This window comes from Lissotriton vulgaris, chromosome 7 (genome assembly GCF_964263255.1).
Source record: "Lissotriton vulgaris chromosome 7, aLisVul1.2, whole genome shotgun sequence".
NCBI classification, from domain to species: Eukaryota; Metazoa; Chordata; class Amphibia; order Caudata; family Salamandridae; genus Lissotriton; species Lissotriton vulgaris.
Window position 1 is genome coordinate 1,758,163,814 of NC_141695.1, and position 22,060 is coordinate 1,758,185,873.

A 22,060-nucleotide genomic window follows, 5' to 3' on the forward strand; every position below is an offset into this window, starting at 1 on the left:
CTAGGGGAGTAGACGAGACTGATGCGGAGGGGGGTGGTGGGAAGGGGCGTGGTGGGAGGGTGTGGGGGGGTGGGAGGGGTTCCTATTTTGTTTTACTATTCCTGTTTTTCTTCTTAAAATGCAGTGAAACGCTACGAGTGCTGGCCGTTCCACCTGACATTGCATACGCCATCTCCGGGTCGCCCCCCGGGGTGTAGACCCAAAGGCTGTGTTCAATTAATTTTGAATATCACTTGATCTTGCTCTGCCGGCTGGTGGATGTAGGCAGCTGAGCTGTGTTCTGTGACGTTATGCTGCTCCAATAAAAATTATTGACTCTAAATGCTTGTGAACTCTGCTGGCCTGTAGCCCTCCTTGAAGCGTCAAGTGGCTGCGATGGACCAAAATACTCCAAGGTAGCCTCTCAGGGACCCAAAAAGGCATACTGGTGTCTGCTAGCATTGAGAGCTTTGTACTCACCCTTCTCTACATCCCGATGTGTGAACTTGACTCTGATGTCCAATGTCTTGAGGGACTTTCAGGAGATTAGTGACCCGACGGATCTTCGTAGAGACATAGGGGCCGATCAGGATCGCGGACGGACTTGCGTCCGTCCGCGACCCCAGAGCAGGAGGGAACCTCCGCATGGCATGCGGAGTTCCCTCCTGTGCAATTAGGATGTGACCGCCACCCTGGCGGTCACATCCTCTATTTTTAACATTGCGGCGGGTGCAGCTTCAAGCTGCACCCGCGGCAATGTTAAAAATGCACGCATTGCTTTTGCATGCAGAAAGAGGCAGGCACCGTGCGGTGCCTGCCGCTTTCTGCATGCAAATGCAGGGGGGTACCATAGGTACCCCCCATGTGCACCCCCCACCCCCCCTTCACCTAGGGGGCCCGCAACGGGCCCCCGCAGTGAAGTTTCGTATGCTTTTCCACGGCGGGAAACGCGCCGCGGAAAAGCATAATTCACTGCCCATCCTAATATGGTGGACGGTGTCTGAGAGACACCGTCACCATATTAGAGCTTTTCCGCCGCGGTTGTAAGCCAACCGCGGCGGAAAAGCTGCGGACGGAAACCAGGACCCACCAGCCATCCTAATGTGGCGGTGGGTCCTTGGTCAGTCCGCTGCGGTTTTTCCGCATCCTCGGGGCCGGCGGTGGCTTCCACCGGCCCCGAGGATGCGGAAAAACCGCTATCCTGATCGGCCCCTTAGTGTACGCTCAGATGACTCTATGCTTACGAACAATATGGAAATATGTGAAATTCCCAGGACACACAGAAACAGTAGCCCTCACGCGTTCTCCCCAAATGTGCAGGGAATCTTATGGGGGTCACCACAATGTCTGGTTGAATTATGGATACAGATGACCAGCATTTGACTCACTTGAAATTGGCTGAAGAATCCTAAATTACTTTGTTTGATTTCAGATATGAAATATATTATGTGCTAACTCAGAGGGAAGGTGATTCTGTTATTGATGCAGTCACTGTTACCAACGACCTGAGAAGAGTTCGGTGGGCAAGGATTGCCAATAACGAGGGTGAACTAGCTCAGATGAGGGATATGGTTTCGGGGTCACTGTCCATACTCTCCGACTGTAAATCTCAGGAGGTGCTAAAAGATATTCTACCGGGTGTTCATGAAGAACTGTTTAAGAACTTGAAAAAGTTCTTCATCAAAAGGTGCTCCTGTAGGAAGGTTAGACCTTTGAAGCCAAGCACTTGGTACAATAATGCATGTAGGAAGGCTTACAAAGCGCTGGTGAAGGCTATTAGATCAAGAGAACAGGGTAACATTAAAGAGGCACAAGCAAAATATAAAGCAGCACAGAAACAGGCAAAGAGAGAGTTGGACGAAGAAAGATGGCAGAACCTGTTATTGGCATGTAATGGAAGGAACATGACCCAATTCTGGGACCTGGTAAAATAGGGAAATAGTATGCAGTCGCAGATAACGATTAACCACGTTGACCCAGAAAAGTGGGTGACATACTTTGAGGCTCAGTTCAGATCTATAGATAGCAGTGAGGAGCTCCCCCAGCTCACTTTAATTAACGAACCATTGAACTTTACTAGCATTGAGGTCAAGTCTGTGTTAAAAAAAAGCCCAGAGTGGTAGGGCCCCGGGGCCAGATTGTATTCACGCAGAATTATTCACAATAGATAAAGATCTATGGGTTCCATATTTAAAGTTTCTAGCAAATGCTATAGCTAATGGTGCTTCCTGAAACATGGTCTGGCGCTGAAATATTGCCGATTTGCAAGAAGGGGGAACGTTCTGAACCAGCAATTATAGACCCATTAGTCTCATAGACGCAGTTCAGAAGATCGTAGCAAGACTAGTGCTTGGGAGAATACAGGGTTGGTTGGCCGATACCGACATCTTAACTCCACTCCAGGCATCTTGTTCACTGGGTGAAACTGTGGATGGCATTACTGAAAATGGGGATGCCGCCAGGTTTGGTGGCAATTTTGGTTAAATTTCACGAATCGACTTATGCTCAGGTTCGCTGGGGCAAACCGGGAGAGACCACTGAGAGATTTAGGGGCCCATTATGATGTCGGGTGGATCGTCACTGTCGTGGTGGCGGTGGTGATCCGCCCGACATTAATGCCCACCCGCCACCAATTTCCCCCTAGCCATATTACTATGGTGAGGGGGACAGCGGCTGACGTAAACACAGTCCACCGCTTTTCCGCCCCGGACAAAATTTTTTAATATGGTGGCGGTGTCTATGAGACACCGCCAGCCATATTATGATGGGCTTCCTGACATGTTTTTCTGTGGCCGAAATGCTGCCATAGAAAGGCATGCAGAGACTCCCTGCGGGGGCCCATTGTGGGCCCCCTGGGAGTCCAGGGGGTGCACATGGGGGGTACCTATGGTACCCCCCCGAATTTTAAAGTGTAACATGGCAGGCACCGTGCGGTGCCTGTCATGTTGTGCTTTGAAATGCATAACGTGCATTTTAACCATTGCGGCGGGCGGCGCCAGTGTGGCGGGCGCATCCTAATGCCCAAGGCGGGACCGCCGCTTCTGTGGCGGGCGGTCCCGTTTTGCATGAGGATGGGGGGGTGGGCAAAGTCCGCCTGCCATCCTAATGGGGGCCTTAATGTGTCCAAGGGGGTCCGACAAGGGTGTGTACTGGCTCCTACCTTGCTTTCACTATTTATAAACGAGGTAGTCCAGTACTTTTCAAACCACCCTAATGATGCACCAATGTTAGCTGGTATGAAAGTACCATTGCTCATGTTCGCGGACGACACCCTGCTAATATCCAAGACGAGACAGGGGCTGCAGGCGGCTCTATCTCGTTTTGAGGTGTTTTGCCGTGAACATGAGCTAGTGGTCAATGTAGGGAAAACCAAGTTTATGGTGCTCCATAAAACTAAAACCATTAATGCCAGTGTCTATATGGGTGGGGCTCTGTTGGAGCAGACCGACGTGTTTTACTACTTGGGTGTTACATTTAGCAGCAAATTAGGCTCGAAGCCCCAAATCGAGTTGCTGGCACTAAAACATGTGCAGCTAGCTGGCACACTCATTAAGGAACACCGGCTTTCCCAAACCAAGCCCATTGCCCCTATATTAAAAATGTATACCACCAAAATTAGCCCAGCAATATTGTATGGTAATGAACTATGGGGATTTGGCAATTTATCCCCACTTACTATAGCCCAAAACAAGTTTGTAAGAGTGATAGTTGGCCTCCCGCAATCTTCGCCCCTTTTACCGCTTTTTCTTGACCTGGGTTGCCAAACCATTGAAGATGCAGCGTGCTGTAGACCTTTGGAATTCTGGAGGCGTCTCTGGACGATACCAGAACTCTCCCTGTAGGCCAAGGCATTACTGGAAGTGAGGAGCTTGAACCGATCACATAAGATCCCATGGCTGAATACCATCAGGTCCCTCCTGGCTGCAATGGGGATGAGTAATCTATGGGACCATCAGGAGGACATGGAATTCCCTTCTAAAACAATCTATAGAGCAGCATATTGGGAAATGGTCAAAACCAAGAGATACTCTTCCCAGATAAGGCATTCATTGTTGAGGGATTTCTTCGACTTTAAGGATGAGGCAGCTTTGGAAGCTTATTGGGATCTCATTAGTAAGCCACATGATCGGAAGCTCTACCACCAGTTCAGAATAGGCACGCTGCCATTAAGATGCTTCACAAGTAAATGGAACCTTGCCAGGTGTGACAAGTGTATATTCTGTCAGTATCATATTGACAACATAGATCACTTTCTGTTCTCTTGTCCTGATTACCACCTTCCTAGATCAAAATGGCTTAAACCAGTGTGCATGTCTATGAATACAAGGTCGGCGATGGTTGCGAGCAGAATCTTAAAAACAGACACCACCGCCCTCACCGTGATTGGCGTGACTTAGTTTTTGAGTTGGGCATGGGCCATTCGCAATGAAAAGGGGGGGTTTAGCACTACATAAAGTTCAGTTGATCCTTACTTTATAGGAGTCTGAGCTATGATCTGTATTGTTCTGTTACTGTAAGGCAGATAATCTGTTCCTTTTTTAAGTACCTGTTATTGAAATTATGTCTGCACAAAGTTTTTTAACTATTCAAATCATATTTTAAGATGCTGTTTTATTATATATATATATATATATACTCATTTAATAACATATGAGGACATTTGGAGTAAGAATTTTGTATAACACTTCCTATTTATATGATGTATTTTAAGTGAAGGAGTACTGGTTTTAAAATTGGATGAACTTGTCTGTTATGATGAATAATCGAAATAAAGACTTCATTGAATTGAAAAATGTAATTGATAAATGTTAGCCCGAGCCACCATCTCTCTTGATCTGGGGATCTCACTGGCAGATTCTATGAGGTGCGAACACCACTCACTGCCTGTAACCTGTTGACGTCTGTACCATCAGTTGTCTCATCCTCTGCCAACATCACAACACTTAAATCACTATTCTGGGGGCTGTTAGTAGAGGTGGCTTAGTGTCTCACTGATTTCTCTCAGAGGCACATGACATTTCCCAACCTTCCTTTAGTCACACATTGGAGCAGATTAATGCATTGATTTGTGTACTCCTGGACCCAGCCCTCTAGGTTCTTTCCTTCCTGCAATACCTTTTTTTTAATTGTGTTAGTCATATGCTTTGTCTCTTTTTACAGAATACAGGGGTACACTTAACATTATACAAGTGCTCTTTTTCTTTGAATTGTGCCAGGAAGTGTTTCAATATTTTTAATCCTTAAGGAAAAAACAGAAAGATCATCGACAGGCGTAAAATGGCTAGAGTGAGGGACAATAAGAAGAGAGTGCAGCGTGCACAATAGGAGAGTGAAACGTGCACTATAAGAAGAGAGTGAGACATACACAATAAGAGAGTACGACATGCACCATAATCAGAGAGTGAGACGTGCAAAACAAGACGAGAGTGAGACATGCACTATAAAAAGAGTTTAAGACATGCTCTATAAGAAGATAGTGATACATTAACAATAAGAGAGCATTGTGTGAACTATAAGAAGAGAGTGAGACGTGCACTATAAGAAGAGAGTTAGGATTGCACAATAAGTGAGCCTGGCGTGAACTATAAGAAGAGAGTAAGATATGCACAATAAGTAGATAGTGAGATTGGCACTATCAGAAGAGAGTGAGATGTGCACAATTAGAAGAGAGAGCCATGCACTATAAGAAGAGAGTGAGACATGCACAACAAGAGAGCATGGCGTGAACTATAAGAAGAGAGTTAGAAGTGCACAAAAGGAAAGCACGGCGTGAACTATAAGAAGAGAGTGAGATATGCACAATAAGTAGATAGTGAGACTTGCACTATCAGAAGAGAGTGAGATGTGCACAGTTAGAAGAGAGTGAGACGTGCACTATAAGAAGAGAGTGAGACATTCACAATAAGAGAGCATGGCGTGAACTATAAGAAGAGAGTGAGACGAGCACAATAAGAAAAGAGTGAGACGTGCACTATAAAAACAGTGAGGCATACAAAATAAGAAGAGAGTGAAACGTGTTCTATAAGAGATTTAGAAGTGCACAATAAGAGAGCGCCCCGTGCACGATAAGAAGAGAGTGAGATGTGCACAATTAGAAGAGAGTGAGACATTCACTATAAGGAGAGAGTGAGAAGTGCACAATAAGAAGAGGGTGAGACGTGCACAATATGAAGAGAGTGAGACGTGCACTATAAGAAGAGAGCGAGACATGTACAATAAGAAGAGAATGAGACATGCACTATAAGAAGAGAGTTAGAAGTGCACAATAAGAGAGTGCTGCATACACTATAAGAGAGTGAGACGTGCATAATTAGATGAGAGTGAGACATGCACTATAAGAAGAGAGTGAGACATGCACAAAAAGAAGAGAGTTAGACGTACACGATAAGAGTGTGCAGCATGCACTATGAGAAGAGTGAGACGTGCACAAAAAGAAGAGAGTGAGAAAAGCACAATAAGAAGAGAGTGAGACATGCACTATAAGAAGAGAGTGAGACATACACAATAAGGAGAGAGTGAGATGTGCACAATAAGTAGATAGTGAGACAAGCGCAAAAAGAGCAATGCGTGCACTATAAGAAGAGAGTAAGACGTGCACAATAAAAAGAGAGTGAGACGTGCACTATAGGGCGAGAGTTAGAGGGGCACAATAAGAGAGCACGGCGTGTACTATAAGAAGAGAGTGAGATGAGCACAATAAGAAGAGAGTGAGACATGCACTCTAAGAAGAGAGGTAGAAGTGCACAATAAGAGAGCACGGCATGAACTATAAGAAGAGAGTTAGACATGCACAATAAGTAGATGGTGAGACTTGCACTATCAGGAGAGCATAAGATGTGCACAATTAGAAGAGAGTGAGATATGCACTATAAGAAGAGAGTGAGACATGCACAATAAGAGAGCATAGCTTGCACTAAGAAGAGAGTGAGACATGCACTATAAGAAGAGAGTTAGAAGTGCACAATAAGAGAGCGCTGGATGCACTATAAGAAGAGAGAGCGAGGAACACAGTAAGAAGAGAGTGAGACGTGCACAATAAGAAGAGTTAGACATACACAATAAGAGAGTGCGGCGTGCAGTATAAGAAGAGAGTGAGACGTTCACAATAAGAAGAGAGTGAGATGTGCACTATAAAAAGAGATTGCAACATGCACTATAAGAAGAGAGTGAGATGTGCACAATTTGAAGAAAGTGAGATGTGCACTGTAAGAAGAGAGAGATGTGGACAATTAGAAGAGAGAGCCATGCACTATATGAAAAAGAGTGAGACATGCACAATAAGAGAGCACGGCGTGAACTATAAGAAGAGAGTGAGACGAGCACAATAAGAAGAGAGTGAGCTGTGCACAATTAGAAGAGAGTGAGACATGCACAATAGGAGAGCATGGCATGCACTATAAGAAGGGAGTGAGACGTGCACAATAAGTAGATAGTGAGACTTGCACTATCAGAAGAGAGTGAGATGTGCACAATTAGAAGAGAGTGAGATATGCACTATAAGAAGAGAGTGAGACGTGCACAATAAGAGAGCGCTGGGTGCACTATAAGAAGAGAGTGAGAGGTACACAGCAAGAAGAGAGTGAGACGTGCACAATACGAAGAGAGTTAGACGTACACAATAAGAGACTGCGGCGAGACTTTGAGCGAGCTACCCCAAGATTTGCCCACCCTACAAAAGGTCCCTACCTCTGACAGATTGTTACCATGCGACAGTGACACTCTGGAGCAGATGCATTCTGTCATAGTTGTTAATAATAGGAGTGGGGAACAGACAGGAGATGGCCCGACCCAGATGAAAAATGATACATGTGCACTGCTGTTTTGGAATATAGCAGGGTTCAGGCAAAAAATTACTAATCCAGCGTGGGAGTCAGTAATAAATGGCCAGGATATAGTGGCCTTGCAAGAAACATGGACTCAGGAATCAATCCACGTAAATGGTTACAGAACCTTTTTTACACCAGCTGTTGGAGGTCATTTTGGTAGAGCCAAGGGTGGACTGACCACGCTTGTTTCAAATCAACTTAAAATTAAACAAGCTCATTGCCATTTATATTCCTGTTATTTTCAGCTTATAACACTAAGGAATTTTAAAGGAACCCTGGTGTTAATTATTAATTTCTATAATAATGTCCCGAGAGATGAAATTCTGGTTGTAATGAAGCAGCTTAAGGAGGAAATTCAGTTAGAGGTAGACAAAAATGAAAGGGAGTTGATAATTTTATGGGGGGGGGGGGTTTAATTGTTCATTATGTACTAGAGGGAATCAGGGGCTGTGTGGCCTAATGACAGAGAGAGATATACATTTGACACATTTTGATCATACTCTGATGGGGGATCTGCTTAATGAATTATTATTCATGTTTGATTTAGGGTTTGCAAATGAATATGCCCTAGAACCCACACCCTTTGTACCGACCTTTATTGGTAGAGGCTCAGCAACAACCATTGATTTCATCATCGCCTCCAGTAATTTTAATAATAGACTGTTGGGGGTTATGAACATCCAATTACCCATAAGTGACCACCTTCCACAATGCCTTAAGGTAGTAGATTTGTTTCCAGACCCATCGACGGCCGCGCCTCTAGTTGAGACAGCGGTTGATGTTGTCCTTGGGAGACAAAATGGGTACACACTTAAATGGAGCAAAGTAATCCCCATAACCTTTTTTAGGGAACTCTGGGAGGTGTGCTCAAATAGTTTTAGGATCTGTCTGTGTGATAACTCCACTAATGATCAAATTATTGCGCATTTTGGAATAATAGCTATAAACATAAAAAATAGCCTAAGGGTGGAGGCAAAACGCAGAGGTAAGGGACCCAAGAGTTGGTTTAATAACGCATGCACTAGGGCACTGAAAAACCTAAAACAGGCAGTACACAGATGCCCCAGGGATAAAGACGAAATAAGAGAGTGCAGATCCACATATAATCAGGCCCTGAAAGTAAGGAAAACCACGCTGAATAAGGAGGCAATAGATTCCCTTTGTGAGGCCTCGCAATCTAAAGATTCCGCTGCATTCTGGAAAGTAATTAACACCCCTTTCCCATATGAAACTCATACGGCGCGAATCGAGATTGCAATAGACGAGGATAAATGGGTAGATCATTTTTCAAATCTTTATAAGGCACAGGAAGACATCCATGGTGGGGGTCCTAACTTTAGTTTGGATGTACAACAGAGTTACAACTTGGTTGTAACACTTGATGAAGTACTTCTAGCCTTGAGATCTACCCAAGGCGGCAAGGCTGCCGGACCTGATGGGATTCCGGCAGACCTATTTAAAGCTAATACTGAAATCTGGGGGCCTATGTTGGTACAACTTTTTAATGCAGCACTCTCAATGGGCCTGAAAGAATCCTGGTTCACCTCAGTCATTGTCCCGATTTACAAGAAGGGGGATAGGAATAGTTGTGCCTGTTACAAACCAATCTCCCTTCTTGACTCATCAGTAAAAATTTGGGGGCGTATCGTGTTGGCAAGACTCCAAAGCTGGGCAGAGGAAAATGATATTATCAGTGATTTGCAATTTGGTTTTCAAAAAGGGATTGGCACAATTGAGCAAGGTTTAAACCTAATGCTCTTGCAGCATAAATACATAAGGATAAAATCTGAACGCTTATATTTTACCTTTGTCGATCTCTCATCAGCGTTCGATTGTGTATCACACTCTAAATTGTGGGGTATAATGAAAGGTTTGGGAGTGGATAATAACATCATCTGCTTCTTGAGGGAACTCTATAGTGGAGCTACAGCTTCTGTTCGCTACGGCAGGGGGGGGAGAATGCTCCAGACAATTTAGTGTAGGTCGTGGAGTGCGGCAAGGCTGCGTATTGGCACCTTTTTTATTTCTTCTTTATATTAATGGGCTCGAGCGTCACCTGCTGCAGGAGTGTAGGGATATGCCCAGGGTGGGGAGGAGGGAAATCCCTGCGCTCATGTATGCGGATGACGCAGTACTCATGGCACGCACTCCTCGTGCCTTGCAAAAACTAGTAGTTAGTTTTGAGAAATTTATGTTGAACCTGGACCTACTAGTAAACTGTAGTAAGACTTTTACAATGAATTGTGGCCCAAAACCAGGCAAACTGATGAAGCGTATGTTTTTAAACAATGTGCCATTGGATAACACCCCAACCTTTTCTTATTTGGGCATTCTATTCCACGAGTCAGGTTCCTGGGCAAGTGCAATTAAGGCTAGAACTCTTTTATTCATGAAAACGATCATGGCCTTACAGAATTTTGTTAGAAAATTGGGCAGGAAGCCGATAAAAGAAATGTTAACCATATATAAGGCTACATGCTTGTATGTGGCTATGTATGGCTCAGGTTTGTGGGGATATGCAAATGTAGACCAAATCCAGCTGCTAGAGAATACATTTTTGAGGGGAGTCCTAGCAGTTCCACAGTGTGTTGCCACATTCAACTGTCACGCTGAACTTGGCCAACCTTACATAACGGACATTATCAATATTCAACCTATCCTATTGTGGCATAGGGTATGGACTACTAATGAATGCGTTATGAACCGGGCCCTGCTACGTGACACCCTTAGTTTGGACCATGTGGACAGAATGGAATGGCTGGGTTATGTAAAGCACTTTCTAACCGAGATTGGATTATATTCATATTATTCGGACCCAACCTCAATGGATACCATCTCTAGGAATACACTAAAAACCATCTGCCTGGACTATCTTGGGGATAAGAGGAGGAGAGTGGAAATTTTGAAACCCTCAGTACACTCTCACCTTCCTACTCTCTGCGAGATTAACTCTGTACAGCCATATTTATCCCTGCCCATGACTAACTATGATCGTTTTCTTTTAACTCGTTTTAGATTTTGTATATTTTTTAGATTAGTGTCTTTCCCATGCATGAACTCATGGAACCACGTTTTGCCCACCTGTTTGTGTGATGGTATGTCACAACAATCTGATATTCATATCCTTTTCTTCTGCAGATTTTATAGTGCCATACGTAGAAAAATTATTGTCCCTTTCTTAAAAAATATGAATTTAACCAGATGTCGCCCAGCTTTTTTAGAAGTACAGAAAATGGACACGGTCTTAACTGTTACTGTGGTTTTAAATTATTTAAAAAGTGTTTTTAAATTTAGGAAACAAATGCTAACTGAATTAGCCTAGACCATCGACTAATCTACCTTACTGCACCAATAATCATGAGATGTAATTATTGAAATTATTGTAATCATTGTAATTTGTTATATGTATGTTACTTTTATGGTTATTTGTTTTTAACCGAATAAAGTCTATTGAACTGAACTGAGAGCCATGCACTATATGAAAAAGAGTGAGACATGCACAATAAGAGAGCACGGCGTGAACTATAAGAAGAGAGTGAGACGAGCACAATAAGAAGAGAGTGAGACTTGCGCTATCAGAAGAGAGTGAGCTGTGCACAATTAGAAGAGAGTGAGACATGCACAATAGGAGAGCATGGCATGCACTATAAGAAGGGAGTGAGACGTGTACAATAAGTAGATAGTGAGACTTGCACTATCAGAAGAGAGTGAGATGTGCACAATTAGAAGAGAGTGAGATATGCACTATAAGAAGAGAGTGAGACGTGCACAATAAGAGAGCGCTGGGTGCACTATAAGAAGAGAGTGAGAGGTACACAGCAAGAAGAGAGTGAGACGTGCACAATAAGAAGAGAGTTAGACGTACACAATAAGAGAGTGCGGCGTGCAGTATAAGAAGAGAGTGAGACGTTCACAATAACAAGAGAGTGAGATGTGCACTATAAGAAGAGAGTGAGACATGCACAACAAGAACAGAGTGAGACGTGCACAATAAGATGCAAGAAAGCAAATTATGGAGAGTAAAGATAATTAGGGACATGCGACAGAAAAAGACAACATGCAACAAGAGGTGAATGTTGGTAGAACTGGGAAATATTTCCTGGAATCTAGGGGTGCAAATAGACCTCAGACAAGCAGCGTCTATCACAAGTGTCATTACAGCCATGGTTAATTGGGCTATGAGTGGTCTATGTAAACTACGGAGAGGTGGTCACCCTATTCTAGAGATTCTGAAACCATTAATATACAGAACCCATGTGAGATTGTGGGAAACCACCAGGCAGAGAGAGGTTTGTCACCCTCTTGCTCTGTACCATCCATTTCCTGATTCATCTTTGAGGAGAAGCGCAGTAAACCGCATACAACTAATCCTGTCTCTTTATTTTGGTTGCAGAGGTGATGACTAAGCCCACAGTGACTTCTGTGCCCTCACAATTGGTGGAGAACAGGGGTCCTGCGGAAATAACCTGTGACACCTTGAGCGTGGCTGTCACAATCCTCTGGTCCTTTAATAACATCCCGGATCTACCTGGAAGCATCCTTCCCTCTCCAGATAACAGAACCCTGACCATCGCCAACGTGTCCCGGGGGGATTCAGGGATCTACCAGTGCGTGGCCATGAACCCTGTCAGCAGCAGCACCAGTGACCCTCAGACTCTGACTGTCGCCTGTAAGTAATCTCACAACCCCACCTCATGTTATTTGTCACTTTGGGCCTTATTTATGAGGCCTTTACAGCGCATTTGTGTCACTTTTTAAACCCCTGGGCTACATTATACCTGCGTCAGGTATAATTTATGCAGGGTTGGCGTTCCAGTGCAGAAAATGCTTGTAGAAGTGTTGCAGTGAAATCTATGAGATTTCACTGCATCACTTCTATGGCCTCACTGTGTGAAATCCTTACCCCTGCTTAAAGAATGCAAAAGGGGTGACACAGGCCTTTTCACATGGGCCTTGTCCTTTGTAAAATGACACATTGCTGGAGTTGTGTCTGTTTCCGGACACACTTCAGCAATGCACCATTTTTGCACCGACAGATACATCAGGACTCCTGACGTAGCTGTCAATAATTGTGACATGGAGCGTCGTACAGTAAATATGGCACATCCATGGTGTCGCAAGAAGGGTGCACTGAAAAGTGCTGCATTGCTCTTTTACCGCAGAGATGCAACACTTTTGATAAATGAGGCCCTTCATGTCTGACATGCAGAGCTCACAAACCATCTTCTACGTCACCCCTTCTTTTTTGTGCTGCAAACTCTCACAGCCCCTTCCTTTGTTCACTTCCAGATGGGCCGGAGGACGTGAAGATCTCCCCACCAGGATCACACTGTGTGCAGAATGGGGCAAAACTCTCTTTATCCTGCAATGCGGAGTCCTTCCCAGAACCGCGGTACCAGTGGTTTCTGAATGATACTGATCTAAATAGACCTGTTAGCACATACACCGTTGAGAAGGTGTCCTTGCAAGGTAATGGGAACTACACATGTGTGGCTCACAACACGGCCACCGACCTAACTGCAAAAGCTTCTGTCTATATTGTTGTTACAGGTAAGTTATCAGTAATCAGAGAATTTACACCACACTCAATCTATTGGTGAAGATGTCTTTTCAAGTTCTCATACTGTACGTCATATATCATCTAGCTTGTTTCTGGTTTCTCTGCTTCTTCTGCTAGCTCTTTCCTGTGTTTGGCAATCCTTGAAGCCAGCTGTCTCGTTGCCTGTCCAGTCTGTCAAATCATTTTTTCAAATTGTTATTATTAATTAATTACAATTTTTCAAGCCGGATTGTTCAACATACAAAAAAGAGAGGTAAATCGCAGACCTTAACTGGAGGAGCAAATACCAACAGAGTACAAAAAATGAATGAGAAGAAAAGAGGATTTACAGTAATATTCATGATTTGGATTTAAAAAAGAAGACTCCCAGCTGAAATGTATCACATTTATTTACAAATTTTCCCAAAGAATTATGACCTTTAGCGGTTGCCAGAGCTAACTCCAAATTATGAATCTGTTGGATTGGGGCACACAACTCAACTGCTTTTGGTGGGGCAGAGGAAACCCAAGATCTTGCTATGCAAAGCCGGACAAATACTAACATTACTGTAGCGTAACAATAGCCCTGCAGCTCAAGGGGCCCCTTCGGACTGTGCATGGGCCCCTGGCTTGAGAGATCTTTACTGTGTCCAGATCGTGCGGGCCCCCTCTATATAGTTTGGAGGTGGTGCCCACTCAAGGTTTGTTACACCACTGGTGGTTAAGCACCATAAGCCACCCTCATAGTCGTACTTAACGCCCAACATTATCGCCTTAGTATTTAGTACAAGTATGTCTAATGCGCGCCGAATCTCTGAGAGTAGAATCTCAGATGCAAGAGACTGGCTCCATTTTGTAGCTAACTAGGCAGTATCATCCAAAACATATTGACAGAAGCCTTGGTACAACATACTAATCACAGGTTTCCTGGCGGATTTGTATTAATTCAGTTTTGAGCCTGCTGCCTGAAACAGAAATTCACATCCTGACAATAGATAGTCTCTAATTTGTAAATACTTATAGAAAACATGATGAGGGAGTTCATACTTATCTAGCAATCCTGAAAAGGATACAAAAAAATCACGTTGTTAGCTGGCCCAGCGTTGAAACCCCATACCATGCCCAGACCCTACAGACCGAATTATGGAAGTTTGGGGGAAAAGCGGGATTATCCCAAAGTTGTGCATCTTTCTTCAAAGAAGCTTTTAAGTATTTAGTGCAAATTCCTGTCAAAAATAAATGAAATCACTTATTATTTTAAAGAGTACCCTCCTAAATAGTTGGGGTCCTGAGCCTATTAAGAAAAAGCATCAGAGAGCTAGCTGCCAGCCAAAAGATGATGGATTCAGATCAGCTGGGATTAGTACATTTCATATATTAAATCCATGCAATTCAAAATACAGAAAAAAGTAACAGCAACAATATACAGGCAAAACCAGTAGTACTGCAGTCACTTTCCCTCTCTCAGACCAAGACACTTGCTTCGATAAGGAGTTTGGAAAGAAAGCGGCCACTAGCAATGAGAGACATTCTTTTGGCCAAAGCGCCTCATGGAGATTATGAATGAATGTTAAGATTTGACTTACTCAGCCACCCAAGAGATGGAAAGTGACTGCTGTCCTACTGGTTTTGTCTGTATATTGTTTTGTTTAGTTTTCTGTATTTTGAAATTAATGGTTTTAATAGATGAAACTGAATAAAGTATTTGATTGTTTGACAGCTGTACTGTCACATGGCCATTGGGGACATTGTCGACATCACTACATTAGCATAAGCCCTGCAGCCATTATGCAGGTTTGTGCATTTTACTACAAAGCTTTGTTTTTACAAACAACATTGTTTGTGCCTTTCACATGAGAACTGTCTTCTCTGCCAGTTCCTGGAGTTTAGTTTGAACATTGTGAACAAGGTTGATAAACAATGCACCTTGTTATTCTATTCTGGTCAAACCCTAGCACCTAGACAAAACATACAAATGCAGCTGTTGTTTGGAAACTGTACTTTTGTCTTTTGGGGATACATGCATAGGGGGCACACACTTGGAGAGGGACCTTTCCAGGGAGATGAGTGAGACAGCACCTATGATGTAGATCTACCATCTATAGGCAAGGTATGGGGTCTGCTTGACAAAGCGCAGAGATCTTTCATTATATAAAAATACTTATTGTTAGCAAGGGGAGGTAGGTAAAGCACTATAGCCTTTACTCCATTGTCTTTTTATAATGACATCTCCCTTCATTATATATGGACTAGCTGCTATGCTGACTATATTCATACTATACATTTTTCTGCTTGTTGTGGCACATATGTTCATGTTAGAACACTTTGGTTAAAATAAATATTTTAAACTGTTTTGTGTCTCTGTCAGATCTTACTGTGGACAAGTACAAGAGTGCAAGCGAAAGGGTGTGTCTTGTTACTACGATTCCTGAGTGTTCTGGGAGGGTTGTGTTCTGAGATGTCTAATCATTTGTTTCTCTGGGAGTGAGTAGGTGAACAAGGGAGATACTATAGCTAGTCGTTCGTGGGATTGTGGGCACTCAGGTCGTAGGAAGACTCAGTCCCTGCTCACTCAGGTCCCATAATCTTATGCATAGTTCTGTTCTTGTTCAGAATCAATGTAACAGTACTGCTTCACTGGATTTAGGCTGTATTATTGACTTTATCTGCCGACAGAATATTTGTATTCCCCTTATACTGTAAATTATAGTGTAGACATGTAACCTACTATGCGCTAGATGAAGGTAACTGGGAAATACCGATTCCTAAATACCGAATTTTACCGATTCGGTATTTAGGAATTGGTATTTCAGATGTAGGTAAGAATTCGGTAAAAAATACAGAATTCTTAATATTCGTTATTACCGAATCGGTAATTGAGATTCGGTAATAACGAATACCTACCGATTCATTCCTATGGGCTTGGAAGCCCATAGGAATGAATGGGAAGACATTCTGGATTACAGATTCAATATTACCGAATTGGTAATACCGGGAGGTATTTCAAGGGTGCCAGGGTGTCCAAAGGACACCCTGTTGCACCCCTGAAATGTGCATGTGTGGCATGGCTGGGTGCCACATGGCACACTTCAAAAAGCAAAAAAGTGCTTTTTGAAAGGAAATTGCTATTTACCACCAACTTGGAGTTGGTGGTAAATAGCGATTCCTTAAGGCTGAGCTGCACTGTTTTAAGTGCTACCTACATTGCATTTAAGGAATCGGTATTACCGATTCCTTAAATGCAAGGCCATAAGGAATCGGTATTAAGGAATCAGTATTTACCAATTCCTTAATACCGAATCCTCCCTACATCTCACATGCCTAAATACCGGTCGGTAACGGTGAAATTTAACGAATTTCACCGTTACCGATCGGTATTGGGCCACCTACATCTAGCCTTATTTAACATACTTACTGAATAAATTAGTTTATTTTAAATTTGTGTAGAACCACATAACCTTGAAAGAGAGTTGTATGGCATTGTAGACATATGCGTACACCAGGTAGAAGTGACCTCGTAAATAAGGACCTGATTATTATTTTGAAGGGACTTATGTCCGCCTCACACCAAAGCGTAAGCAGGACCACCTGACTAGCAGTCGGAGGTCCAGCTGACCACATTGCAATGCAACCGCCTTTTTGGCGATCGCAATGTGTATTCTTTGTAATGCGATGTGTGCAATACAAATAAAACACATCTGACATATTCCTGCACTATGTGGCAGGCACCATGATTTACCAGTTCTGTTAAATCTGAAAATGGGCCAAAAAGCATGGGAGTTGTGTGGGAACACCTCTCTTGTGCAGAGTATGACAATGCAGCCAATTGCACTGCATTGCTACAGTCGAGATATATGAAGCCACTCAGGGCCAGGCAAGGTGGTTTTGTGTGGCTTCATAAATCGAATTGAATTTTGTTGCTCTTGCACCATGTTGTGCTGTGCAAGATCAACACATCTTGGGTCATAAATATGATCCCCAGTGGTCTGTCACATGGAGGATGTTGCACCACTCTCCTGATATCTCTAACACAGTGCTGTGAACAGGTATTGTGGCATACACCAGGCACCACATGGTAAGAACAGCAGGCAGATCTTCTGTGTGCATTTGCTGTTGACTTGAAGTGTGTCAGGTTTTTATTTTTGTTTATTTTTTTATTTTACGTGTTAGTCTATTGTTTTGGAAATGAGAGCTCAAAAGTTAGGCTTGCGCTAGCACTGCTTGTGCATTTTTCGCACAACATGAAGCTACCCTTACTCAGTGTCTGATTCTTACCAAAAGTTGAGGCCCATTATGCTAATGAGTAGGTGGTGCTAGACATCTAAAAAAAATGAATGGACTGGCCTCACACACCACCAGGTGTCATGCTTCATCATCGGATGTCCTCACTCTTTAAAAACCACGTTTGATAAAGGGCGGGCCTTCACCTGGAGACAGGGAGGCACTTCTATAACTAAGTGGGGGCCTGTGCTGAAAAAAGTGAGTGAGTGATGTTAAAAATCAATGCACAATCCTGCGTGAAGGCTTTAATAGTGCAGAGCGTGCTCGATATTAAACAAAATGGTGGAGATTAGGGGGTATAATACCCCATCTCCATCTGTTACCAACATGTTCCTGCCACTACGGCCAGGTGGGTCCATGGAATTCATCAGGGCGTAAGTGAGAGAAGGGCTCCTATCTTGCCTCTAAGAGACAAAGACAAATCCTCTCACGTAGGTTGGCTCTAGTCCAACTCTACCATAACATTTTCGGTATACCTGTAAGACAATGACATATCACAGTATAAGTAAAACCATTTTAAATACCCTCCCACTGGTCAGGAAGGAATCAGACGAAGAAACAACATGCACGTGGTACATTTAAAGTGCATGTGGTGAGCACACGTGTCACTGCATACATGGTGCTCCAAAAATAGTTGAGAGACCAGCTCACACTCTTACCCTATTAGAGGTATGGGGACATCCCATGGGAAGGGAGGAGTAGAGGGACCCCTGTAGTCAAACGCTGTATGTCAAATTAAGTTGGAGAAAATTAAAAAGGTGAAAATTAAAAGAATGCATTCAATTGCATTCAATCTTATTTGTAGGGGTTGCTAGTTCCACCAAGTAGCTCAATCACACATCCATTCATCCCCTTACTACATCAAGGTGTGTCCCTCGTGATGCTCTTAGGTCCTTTCTCACTGCTTCCCCACTGGTGAATGGCTTGGGGAGGCAGCGTGGTGTGTATACATATGATGGGCGGTCCTGTGGTAAATTGACTCATTAGCCTATAAAGGATTTAGACCTGGAACCCTGATGGAAACTGTACCAGGTGCTTTGATATTGTGTCGTACTCCCCTGTCCGCGTAAAACTGCCTGAAGTATGGGTCATCGTTGTGTGGCTGTTGTCATTGGAACAAAGAAATTGTGCACTCCCATCCGGTTTAGTTGTTTTATAAACAACGCATGCGCAAATGACTACCGAAGTGTCGCTCATGCGTTTTACAGCCCAGAATGAGTGTGGGCACAGAGCGGTGTGCTCTCTTGGTAATAACTGACCCCAGATTACCACTACCCAGGGTGAGGGTGTTACATAGAAAAAAACAGTGCAAAAGGCTATATAAATGCTAAAGATAGAGCACATGAGTTCCAAAGTTTGAAAAGGAGCAGGCAAAAATGATCGCTCAGTTTCAAAGTAAACATGCTCAAAGACTGCTCCGAAAAGCATGGGACCCTAAAGGAGGGGAAGATATAGACTGTAATAGCACTAATAGTTTGATGTATGGGTAAAGTAAATGGAAGTGGGGGAACACATACTTAGAAGCATGGTTCAACTGCATGTAAGTCTACGTAACTATTTACAGAAGGGGGGGTTATATTCATATGCACACCATTGCTGGTCTCTAGTCTGAGTTGTTGGTTTGTTGTAGAGGTCATGGTGTCATATGGGTCTAACCCATATGGACCCATGGTATTTTGTCGTTTAACCCATGGTCATTAGATTTTAGGCGGTACACCCACCTCTGTTCTCGAATGTGCAGTCTTCTTTGAGGATTGGGACTGCCAGGATGCATCTTCTCCAGCACTACCCACTCAAGGTCTTTGTTGCAATGTCCTTGTTCTAGAAAGTGACGTGCAAGCTTTGTGTTACTTTTCTTGCATCTTATGCTGCTACGGTGTTTGTTGCCTCTGACCTTTACTTCATGTAGTGTCATGACCATGTATATGAGGTTACAGGGGCACCTTATCAGATAGACTACACTCTCACTGTTACAATTGGTCCGATTCTTCAAGATGCATTGTCCTGTCAGTGTTGATGTTGACCTCTTTAGTAGGATGAGTGATTTGGCGTGCTACGCAGCTGCCGCAGGGGTAGTGGCCAACAGGTTTGTTCTGAAGCCACAAAGTGTTTTTTGTCTGTGGTGTAACCTTGGAGTGGACAAGTGCACCTCGGATGTTCGAGTTTCTCTTGAAGGCAAATAATAATGCGGTCATTGCTTTCCTGCTCCGTTCCGTATACGCCAATGTTTTTCAATGATGTTTTGGACTTTATTGGAAATTGGAGTGTATGTCGTGACACACACTATCCTGTCACTCTCTTGTTTCTCATTGTTTTCCAGCAATGCCTCCGGATTATTGTTCTGGGCTCTTTTTCTTGCTCTCCTGACCATTCTTTTTGGGTAATGGTGTTGTATCAGCTTGTCTTCTAGGCTTTGGGCTTGATGGTTTTAGGTTTCTAATGATGAACAGTTCCTCCTCATGCAGAGGAATTAGCCCACTGGGAGATTCTGTCTAAGTTCTTTGGGGTGATAGAAGGCTGTTTTTGACAGTGGGTTTGTTGTTTACTTTTGTACTCGGTCCTTCATTCGGGGTAATTACGAGGTCCAAATACACCAGTTTATTCTTGTTGATGTTGCACGTAAATTTGAGATGTTCGTCTCTTGTGTTGTCCCACTCGCAGAAATCAGTAGCTTGTTGTTGGTTCCCATGCTAGATGATGAGGATGTCATCAATGTATCGGCGCCACATCTTCAGTTGTTGTCTGAAGGTGTTTTACTTGTTGTATATGAAGTCCTCCTCAAATTGGTGTACATAGAGGCACGCCATACTGGGAGCAAAGGTGCTTCCCATAGACATACCCCTGATCTGGTGGTATATCGTGTTGTTGAAATCAAAGAAGTTTTCTGTCAGAGCCATTTCTGCGCATTTCATGATGAAACTGCGAGGGGTGATGAAGTCTGATTCCTTCTCTTGGAGTATATGCTCCACAACGGCTAAGTGCATCTGTGGATATGCTTGTGAACAGAGCCTCTATGTCCATTGTGTTAACCAGTCTTCTCCTGGGTCAATCTCCATGTCTCTATGGAGGCATCATTCATCCTTGGTGTCTTTGAGACATGATTTAGATGTTTGAACAATTGGTTTTAGGAACCAGTCACAGAACTGCGAGAGGGGTTTGAGTACCGAGCCGATACCTGACACAACCGCTCTTCCTGGTGGTGGATCCTTCATCTTATGGATTTTTGGTAGGGTGTAAAACTTTGGGGTCCATGGGGTGTCACCCACTAGAAATTCCGCCTGGTGTTTTGTTATCCAATTGTTGGCAATACCTTTTTCAACTAGGGTTTTGATCTTGGTAGAGAGTCTGGATGTGGGGTCATTGGTGATGATTTCATAGCTCTCTGTATCTGATAGAAGGCTCATGCATTCAGCATTATATTTGTCTTTGTCCATAATGACAATCGCTCCCCCTTTATACACTGGCATTATTAGCAGATTGGTGTTACTCTTCAGGTTTTCAGGTGCTGTCTTCTCAGTGAGCTTCAGATTTTGGAAACCCCTTTTCTCTGTGCAGTTGATTGAACAAGCAGTTCTGAAAGAGGTTGATGCGAGCGCCTGGATATGGCATGGAATAATTTGGGTAGAGGGGTACAAAAGTGGATTTCTTTTTCAGGCCTGTGTTGTTGGTCGGTAGTTCCCTGTTGTGTTATTTTCCCTCGAAGAAGCTTCTTGCTGTGTGAAATATGTTGGTTGGAGGCCAGCTTACCCTGCACCCCATAGCTTCCCGTTCTCTCCCCTTTTGAACAAAAGGGTTTTTGTGTATACAACTGCTTGTGCATTAACAGTACAGTGAACACAAAAATACAAAATATGTACAGCGTAACTGAAAGGGAAGCAACATCACTTTTTGACAAGGCACCCGCACTCCTTGTCATACTGCCATGTATGAGCACATAGCCTACCATTGAGTGCTGTGGAGGACAAGGAGATCAAGGGCCACATTTATGAGCTGGTTTGTGTCACGCTTGCACCACCCAACGTGGTACATGTGCAACAGAAGCCTTACATGGGATCTATGAAGCTATGTAAGGATACTTTGCCTGGCCCTAAGCAGCTCCATAAATCTGTAGTAAAGCAAAGTAGTGCAAATCGCTTCATTGCCATATTCTACTGTAAGGAGGCGTTTCATGGGCGTTGCGTGGTGGGTGTTCCTTTGTAACTCCCATGAATTTTGATGCACCATTGAGAAGGTGTCTTAATGAGATAATGGCAACTACACATGTGTGGGCACAACAACTTGAACATGAGCCTAACTGCGAAGGAGCTGTCTCCATAACTGTAAACGGTAAGTTCTTTAGGAATAAATAGACTCCAAGGCTGCTTCTTCTAGGTCAAAACCATTCCTGAATTTGAATATGTGAATTCATCATCTTTCAAATTCCTTCCTCCTTCAT

The 22,060-nt window shown here is 43.5% G+C and overlaps 1 protein-coding gene across 2 annotated transcripts in view; it reads left to right on the forward strand.

Annotated features, from left to right (window-relative positions):
* The window catches only part of LOC147706598 (cell adhesion molecule CEACAM6-like), a 452,704-nt gene that overhangs the window by 356,694 nt on the left and 73,950 nt on the right, over nt 1-22,060 (forward strand). For both annotated transcript variants that reach the window (XM_086929104.1, XM_086929103.1), the window contains 2 exons: nt 12,199-12,474; nt 13,095-13,355. In XM_086929104.1, the coding sequence (XP_086785230.1) occupies nt 12,199-12,474; nt 13,095-13,355 (537 nt within the window). The remainder of the gene's footprint in view (nt 1-12,198; nt 12,475-13,094; nt 13,356-22,060) is intronic.